Source organism: Manduca sexta, chromosome 9, assembly GCF_014839805.1.
Source record: "Manduca sexta isolate Smith_Timp_Sample1 chromosome 9, JHU_Msex_v1.0, whole genome shotgun sequence".
NCBI classification, from domain to species: Eukaryota; Metazoa; Arthropoda; class Insecta; order Lepidoptera; family Sphingidae; genus Manduca; species Manduca sexta.
In genome coordinates this window covers 4,095,448-4,104,109 of record NC_051123.1, presented here as the reverse complement: position 1 = coordinate 4,104,109, position 8,662 = coordinate 4,095,448, and the positions used below count along the sequence as shown (strand labels likewise).

The following is an 8,662-nucleotide window of genomic DNA, read 5'->3' as shown; positions in this document are numbered from 1 at the left end:
TTGAGGTTTATGTTTGAAAATAACCGCTGGAAGAATTTGTATTCCAAAAAATATAAAGTAGACTTTTATTCAGGAAAAATATTCTCATGGCGGCGTTGTTGCAAACTAATTATGTTATCTAGTAGGTATAATATTTGATACAATAATTATCAACGATACCAGTAAATAATTATCATCAATGATTTATTAATGACGAATTATTATTAATTTTCGAGTGTCACGCTGACTCAGTCAGTTTAAAAACATTATCTCATCGTGCGACGTGCTTTTTTTATGAATGAAACATAGACCTACAAATGTCATGACAGTACAATACAAATTTGAAAAATATTTTAGACTGTTTTAGGGCCTCATTATATATAATAATAATAATATCAGCCCTGTATTATATACTTGCCCACTGCTGAGCACGGACCTCCTCTACTACTGAGAGGGATTAAGCCTTAGTCCACCACGTTGGCCTAGTGTGGATTGGTAGACTTCACATACCTTCGAAATTCCTATAGAGAGTCTTCTCAGATGTACAGGTTTCCTCACGATGTTTTTCCTTCACCCTTAAAGCGAATGATAAATTCACAAAGAATACACACATGATTTAAGAAAAGTTAGAGGTGTGTGCCCTTGGGATTTGAACCTGCGGACATTCGTCTTGCCAGTCCGTTCCACACCCAACTAGGCTATCGCCGCTATTATAGAATTACTAATTAAAATACAGCAGAATACACTGACTGAAAAAAAAAAATAACTACGGAAATATGCATGGTGTTGATTTTACTACTGTGTCGCGCAGCGTTGGATTTCCTTCTACATGATGGACAGAGGACCTCGTAAAGGTCACACGAGACCACTGGATGCAGACCGCTTTTAACAGGTTGGTCTGGAAATGTTCGGGGTAGGCGTATGTTCAGCAGTGAACTTCCAAATACTGAAGAGAAAGAAGATTATTGTATATACACCAGTCACGATGTGACGTAACTTAATCACCGCTTATAATCAATGCCGTGTACATTATGTACGTCATTCTTTGGCAAACGACAAAATTGCTGCGTCATGATGTTTTGCATATAATTTATCTACCTCCATAATGCCCTGTACATTGGATGCAATTTCCCTTAACACGGATCAAAACCGGAATATAGCTCCAACATTGCAAGTCATGAAGGTAATCTTATCAACAAGCCCACCAAACCCCAATTTTAGATAAGAATACCTATAAAAGGGAAGACTTATTTTTAGATTTGATTAATTTGTGGACAGACATCTAAAAACCGCACACAATGGCCTACGAAGGAAAAGTTTACACGTTCGACAGGCAGGAGAACTTCGACGAGTACCTCAGGCTTGTGGGTATGTATATTATCTTTATGAGGAGGCACGTTAGTCAATCAGATAGTGAAGTCATAGACTACGTACGAAGGACACGCCATGTCCTTATTGCCATTTACCACGAACAAAAAAATCTATAACATTCAATGTAGCTACTACATAAATAGTGCAACAAATATAAATCTTGCACCATTTTGTGTTATTATGAACGCACACTACAGCATTTTTCATAAATGTATGGATGAATATTTGCTTTTACACATTGGCAGAAAGGAAATTTATATGAGGCTCGCCCTTTCTATATTAACTAAGAACTATTATTTCCTAAAATCTTGACAACTGACAATTGCTCATCAAGACGCATTTGTCCAAGCGTTAGCACCAATAGAAAACAAAAATACGTTTAGAAAAGACTTGTCCAAATGATAGAATAATCGCAGAATTGTACATAAAAAAACGGGATCACATAATTTATTTGAGCTATAAATTAGCTAAAATAATTTGTAATTAGTACATTCTAGAATCAATGTAATATATAAAAATAATTTTAACAAAAAATTAAACCGCCTTCAAAAACCACTCAAAACCAAAAAATAATTTCACATAACAAGTATATATTAGATACCAATTTTGGAGTCGGTGCCTAATTAAAATTGCTTTTTTATTTTTTCGTATGGAAAAGAATCTGGTTTGCGGGATTTAACGCAGGAATTATGTTAAGCTAGACCTTAGGCTTGGATCTGGACACTTTCTGTCAGCAAAGTATACATACTTAATTTTAAAAAAATAATTCACCCCACTGCATTTGCTGCAATAAAATTTAAGACATATAGTCTGTTCAGGAAGAAAACCGTCGTGGGATTTGAGGTCGCTACTGTGCTTAATTACCTCTTTTGTTTAGTTTCGGTATGTTTCTATACAAAAATTCCTAAAAACAACACGCAAGATCATTTATAACAAAGCAATAAGACATGACAAATGATTACCAAATGGCGAGGAGGGGTTACTATGTAAAAATCTGTTCTCTCTATGAACACACTATACAACATTTGCTATTGGAAAAATTACATAGTCCGAACGTAGGTCCGATTCAAAGTATTTCATCTAAACCAAAATCAGAGATCGCTAGAAAATTTTATGACCAATAGTTCAGCAGTGAGTCGACATATTTATTAACCTATCTAACATGAAGACTATGCTATTTAATTAAATTATTTATTTAAATTGTAACAAGCTACGATGGAATTGTCATGTCTGCTAAAGGTAAAAACCTCAAATTAAACCCAAGATTTAAAAAAATCGAAGAGACAGATAGGATATATGAAAATGTGTAATCTTTCAAGGTGTCACTGATGAGGAGGTGATTAAGAAATACGCGACATTCAAGGCCACCGCCCAGTTGAAGAAGGAGGGAAACAAGTACAGATACATCACTAGGTCCAGTGAGGGCAACAACGAAGTCCTGTTCGAGTCTGGCGTGGAGGTCGACGATGTAGGCCTGGGTGGTGTTCCGGTAGGTGTTACTACAACTTACAAGTGATGTTTAGATAACAAGAAAACTTGCAAAATTTAACTTCAACAAGCAATTTTTAGCAAAGAAGAAACGAACATTAGAAACGAAAGAACTTATTAGTCTAAACTTTGCATTATAATTGATAGTAATTGCAAAAATAGTAGTCTTGTTTCTTTAGTCATAAATACTTATATGATATTATATGATAGACTATAACATTTTATGAATAACAAAAAATTTAATTAAATTATCAAGAAATAAGATTAAAACAGAAGCGAAGCAATGATGCTATTCTCTATTCCCGATGAAGCGACATGCGCGTTCAGCCAATTAGAGCGTGTCAACTCCACAGATAATGCGCGAGTATTGAAAATTGCCATGGAAAAGAAAATTAGAAAATGGAGTGGCACGCGAGACGGAACAACGTATCATGTTATGTATTTACTTTGTTGCAAGTTAACGCCTTTGTAATTTACCTCTGCAAAAGTTCACTTTATTACACAGATAAATATCCTTAGCTTTTCCGGTAAGTATATTGAAAAACATTCACTCATTACCTCTTCTTACAGATCAAGAGCGTGTACACAGTCAACGGTAATACGATGACACAGGTTGTCAAGGGCAGCGAAGGAAAAGGCGCCGTAATTAGAGAATTCAGCGAAGACCTCCTCAAAATGGTAAATATAATGTCCTGTCAAAGGAGTAGTTAGTAATGCAATTTGCTTGAGGTGTAATACTATTTTCTAGATGAAACTTTTTTCACTTTGTACCCCATGTGTCCTCCTGAGGCGGTGTTATCCGCACAAATAATAAAGTTATTAAAACTGAATACTATTGTAAACCTATGAACATGGGCATGAAACGGTTGAAGCGAGACGCGCCCGGCCGGCCGCAGGTAGTCAGTCAGCTGACACATGCGCCACGGATCTATATTCTACATATAATTCGCTGATACTTGCGCTCATCACTATAGTTAGTGATCATAGTTCTTGTTACTCTCGCTTAGCTTTAGGCTCTCCGTTTTTTCTCTCCTCTCTTCTAGTGAGTGTTTCTTCTACTGTTGTGTGTATTGCACTTTTACTTCTTGCTAGTGAAAATTTCATCACCGGTTTGAGTAATAAAGTCGTAACAAATAAACAAACTCATTTTTATAATAGTAGTGGAGATACTTCGTGAGCCCCCTGGCTTCCTAGTCCTGACATTGCAAAGGAGAGGTGCTTGGGGATTTCTATTTAGACAGCAGGGTGGCATAGCAAAAAATACTTTGGGAAACACTGCTTTAATCTTATAATAGATATCCATACATGACCCAGAATGTTTTAATTATTCTTTTTTCTTTGCAGACCTTAACCAGTAATTCGCCGGACTTCGTCGCATACAGATACTACAAGGCTTAATTTTATTGTTATGTAATTTATTGATTGTTATGAAATATATAATTTTAAGTAATTTATAACTTTTCTCTTATTTATTCAGTTGAAGGGTGAGACGAACACGCCACTCGTCTGATAGTACGCGATACGACCATCCCTAGACAGTAACTACATCATACAATACTTTAAATTACACAATACTGCGTAGTACTCTACTGCCCTCGTCACCCTAAGAAATATGATGTGAAACCTAATACCCAGTAGTTATGCTATGTTCAATGCCTTTAAACCGGAATAGAACAGTATATCGACTGGTGTTGGGTGGCAGGATAGCCATTGTGGTAGTACCGACCCAGACGGCCACGCTTACGAGAAATCTACCATCAGTAATGATCGATTGGTAATGCGCGAGAATTTCAAAATTTCATCGGTGCCAGTCGGAGTTAAGGTGGAAAATGGCGTGGCACGCGAAACATTAGAAGTGTCATATTGTAATAATTTACTTTTGCAAGCTAACACTTATTATTGTACATCGATATATACGTACTATGTACTAGATCTGGAGTTCCGTAAACTCACTGTGTTCGACTCAACTGTATTGCAATGTACGGAGTGGGGCTCATAATATAAGAACTCGAGTCTAAGTGTAAACCTGGATGTGAATAAAAAATATTAGTCAAATAAGTAATATTATTTATTGTTCAAGTGAATAAATAGTGACGTTTTGGTTGCCATTTTAGTTCAGATTTTGAACAAATAGTTGGTATGGACATTAGTGTCTATATACGTCAATGTTGTTCCTCTGCAAATGTTCACTTTAATATACTGCCTATTAGATAGGTAGTCTTCAGTCTTTTAAGCCCTTATTAGTAATTTTTAGGTTGTTTAGGAATGTTTATGTAGGTAATGAGAAAAACAGAAGTATCATCTTAAATTTTATGTATCAGATTAAATTTATTAAATTAATATTACGCTTTGTAATATATTTTAGTTGCTCCGTCCCACGCATTATTTGTAATTGTCTGAAAGAAATTAAATTGGTTATTTACTTATAATTGTTGTTTTATTGTGTAAATCGAGTAGGTACAGCCAGCAACCAAATTATTTTCTTCACTAAAATAAACTTCGAGTTTATTTTATTTGAATTAATTTTACTAAAGCAAAAACAATTGTCAACAAGGACACAAACGTTTAAAGGCGATTCGAATTTTTTTATTTGTTTAACCACTTTTGTGGCTGACTGTACCATGTTTTTCTTAGCTATGCCAGTTAATCTAACTTAGTTGTTGGTCCGCAAATGGCGTAAAACGGAGATAAAGATTACTTCTACCCATAGGTACATGCCAACATACAGACCAATCAATTATCAAATCGCGGAAACCCACTCCCCCCTGACACCCACAGTGTACCACAAACACACGCTATCACTTGGCAATGTACCACCTAGCTGATAGCACTAGAGTTATAATTAGTTAAGATGTTAAACATTAAGTATAGGAAAAAAAAAAAAAACATACATACCAATACTAACTCATCTCCGTTAAACTCTCTGAGGAAGGTGAACACTTTTCCATCCTCTAACTTTTGGACGTGCGTCATGACATTATCTTCTACTGTGACAGTTGACTTCGCCTGAAATGGTTTTAGGAAACAGAAATTTTAATCTAGTTTGCATCAGTACTTAGCTAAGGATTATTATTGCTTTGAATAACGAGCTGTTCGCCTGTTTGTAAGCAATACAGAAGCAAGCACAGCAGAAACATCATCAAACACCTCAAATTACCAAGTACTGTTTGGTATTCCACTGCGCTCGCTATCCTAAGACATGAGATGTTAAGTCTTATTATGTCCAGTAGTTACACTGCCAACAATGCCTTTCAAACCGGAACACAAAAGACTACACACTGTTGCTTGGCGGCAGAAAGAGATTGCGGTGGTATCTACCCAAGCGGACTCTCGTATGAGAGACCTACCACCAGTAAATAGGTAATTGAGAATAAGTAAACCCATATCATGGTTTTGAAAGCAATTATAAGGTGCCTTGACTAAAATATTTTGCGAGTGCTACTAGTACGTACCTTTTAAGTAGCTACGGTATTACGGTTTAGGTACATTCGCCGTCTGCCTTTTCTATATTCGTATTGAGACCATAATAGGCACAATTATTATATTAAGGGATGAATATTAGACAACAAAATAAAACTATTTAGGTACGGATTTTATTGTGGTTATTTATATTGTACCTAATATTATTATATTCTCCCGACGTGTCGAAGACTAGTCTTAAAATAATAATATAATAAACACGATAAATAGTTATATTTCAATACAATTATAATAATTGTTATAATCAAGCTTTTGCTCGCGGCTTCGCCTTCGAAAAAGTTTACCGGGATAAAATTTCTGCTAAGTATATATTTTCCCGGGATAAAAAATAGCCTTTATCCTTCCCAGAGTCTCAATTTACATCGACATCCGTTCGGTAGTTTTTGAGTTTATCGTATTCACATAGACTGCGGGGGACTTTGCTTTATACGTATGGCCAATATACACTCACATTAGAATGATCAATTTTCTCATCGAATTCAACACCTGACTTGAAAGATAACGTGTCGGATGATTGAGGAGTAGCAGCGGTGAAGGTGTAGGTGGCTCCGTCCAGGGTCAACTTCTGACTAGGATGGTAGTCCTTGTATATCTTGTTTTCTTCTTCAGGAAGACCTGGAAAGAGATGAATTGTGCATGCTAACACACCCACTTCCGCTTTTCACATCTCGTTCAACAGTGACTACACACTGCAGTGTGGCGGCAAAAATAGATATTGCGGTGGTACCTACCCAGGCGGACTCTATCATATGAGAGACCTAGCACCAATTAAATACAATACCTTTGTTATACGTCTATGAAAATAAAAATGTTAATGTGAAATCATTGGAAACAAGCACACTTACTTTTCGTTTTGTGCATCTATTCTAGTATGGGACGCTATATCGTAGACAAATTGATGATGCTGATATACTGAGTAGAAAACCTCAATATGTTACCGGGGATCAAACCTGAAACCCCAGCAGCACCGCGATATGCCACTGAGGCAAGTATAAATTATAAAATAAAGTTCAATAACCTACAATACTCACCTAAAGACTGAATGAAAGCCTCGAAATTTTCATCTCTGACAAACTTGTATTCTTTGCCCAGAAAAGCCATGGCAATTAAATTGTTCGACTGAACCTTACCTATGGTAATTCGTACTTTATAATACAAGCTCATTCATTTTATAGTTTCTTTATGGTGGGTAGTAAACTATGGCATTATAGATAGGTACACAGGTGTTTTTAAATGATACCAAATAATGGTTGACGTCAAGCCAGTAAATAGGAAGACAAAACCTTTCTCTTACTTGAAATAGTAAGCCGATCTCACATTTGGAGAGGATAAGATATGGACAATCTATGACAATGAAAAGGGATTTTTTATTTTACTTCTATTGATATTACTAGAGACCGGATTATATGCAACTTAAAATGACCGAAATATGCACAAAGAACATAAACATATGCAACATTAATTAATGAAAAATAACTGATTTAAAACAGAGTGGTGATCGAAAAAATGCTCGACAGGTAACATAAATACCTAAAATATTCCGCGTTCATTTGTATTTCATTTATTTTTTTTGTTAATGAAAAGTAGCAATACAATATTACGTAATATAGCGAAAATATGCACTTTCCCATGACTTTAACTATTACCTGCAAATAAACCGAAATTGACCAAAATATGCAAATGCATATAATCCTATCTCTGAATATATTTTAAAATACTTTTCATTGTGACTGTTCATGTCATAAAATAATAAATTTATGCAAACTTTCCCTAGTATTTAAATAATTTATTTTATTTTTATTTTATCAAAAGAATAAAGTGACTAACCAGTATTATTAGTCGAACCCTCAAAATGATATCTAAGCAGATTATAATATAATGTTCCTATTGTTAAGTATTGTAAATATCCTATATAGCAATGCTTGTTGATATCTTTTCTATTTAGAATTTAAATATACTAACATAATAAAAAACACCCCGCCATATGTAGGTGTCTGGGATAAATTGAAAAATGACCATAAGGATTTAGATGAAATTTGGTAAGAAGATAGTTTAGGACCCTGGGAGGTACTAAGGCTACTTTTGTCCCCGAAAAACTTTCATGCAGACAAAGTCGCGACCAAAGGCTAGTTTAGAAATAAAAAAGGTATCATAATCATACATTTATATAAGACTTCTGTAAGTACAAATCACAGAACACACACATTGGTTGCTTTGAGAATAATTCCATTCTAGCGATAACACCACAGCTTTTACACACTAAATATTCCCCAATTTCGATCGGCGTAAACGTCAAAGAACAAATCATATTCAAATGTTTGTCTTTACACGAAAATCCTTCTAA

The 8,662-nt window shown here is 35.2% G+C and overlaps 2 protein-coding genes across 2 annotated transcripts; one reads left to right on the top strand and one right to left on the bottom strand.

Annotated features, from left to right (window-relative positions):
- The first annotated feature begins 1,201 nt into the window (after positions 1-1,201).
- Positions 1,202-4,295, top strand: LOC115449812 (fatty acid-binding protein 1-like). The gene is made up of 4 exons (XM_030177704.2): positions 1,202-1,347; positions 2,670-2,839; positions 3,409-3,516; positions 4,183-4,295. The coding sequence occupies exons 1-4, from the start codon at positions 1,278-1,280 to the stop codon at positions 4,234-4,236; spliced, it is 402 nt and encodes a 133-aa protein (XP_030033564.1). The 5' UTR covers positions 1,202-1,277; the 3' UTR covers positions 4,237-4,295.
- A 653-nt stretch (positions 4,296-4,948) lies between these two features.
- Positions 4,949-8,349, bottom strand: LOC115449820 (fatty acid-binding protein 2-like). Its single transcript, XM_030177713.2, has 4 exons — positions 7,350-8,349; positions 6,770-6,933; positions 5,734-5,844; positions 4,949-5,234 (listed from the first exon to the last, which is right to left on the bottom strand). The coding sequence occupies exons 1-4, from the start codon at positions 7,480-7,482 to the stop codon at positions 5,181-5,183; spliced, it is 462 nt and encodes a 153-aa protein (XP_030033573.1). The 5' UTR covers positions 7,483-8,349; the 3' UTR covers positions 4,949-5,180.
- Between the last annotated feature and the right edge of the window lie 313 nt (positions 8,350-8,662).

Excerpts from the sequence above, each read along its gene's own strand:
- LOC115449820 (XM_030177713.2), bottom strand. The coding sequence starts at position 7,482 with ATGAGCTTGTATTATAAAGTACGAATTACCATAGGTAAGGTTCAGTCG. Across the intron at positions 5,845-6,769 it reads AGAAAATTGATCATTCTAAT|GCGAAGTCAACTGTCACAGT; the intron begins GTGAGTGTATAT and ends AAACCATTTCAG. Across the intron at positions 5,235-5,733 it reads ACGGAGATGAGTTAGTATTG|ACAATTACAAATAATGCGTG; the intron begins GTATGTATGTTT and ends AATTTCTTTCAG.
- LOC115449812 (XM_030177704.2), top strand. The coding sequence starts at position 1,278 with ATGGCCTACGAAGGAAAAGTTTACACGTTCGACAGGCAGGAGAACTTC. Across the intron at positions 1,348-2,669 it reads CGAGTACCTCAGGCTTGTGG|GTGTCACTGATGAGGAGGTG; the intron begins GTATGTATATTA and ends TAATCTTTCAAG. Across the intron at positions 2,840-3,408 it reads TAGGCCTGGGTGGTGTTCCG|ATCAAGAGCGTGTACACAGT; the intron begins GTAGGTGTTACT and ends CTCTTCTTACAG.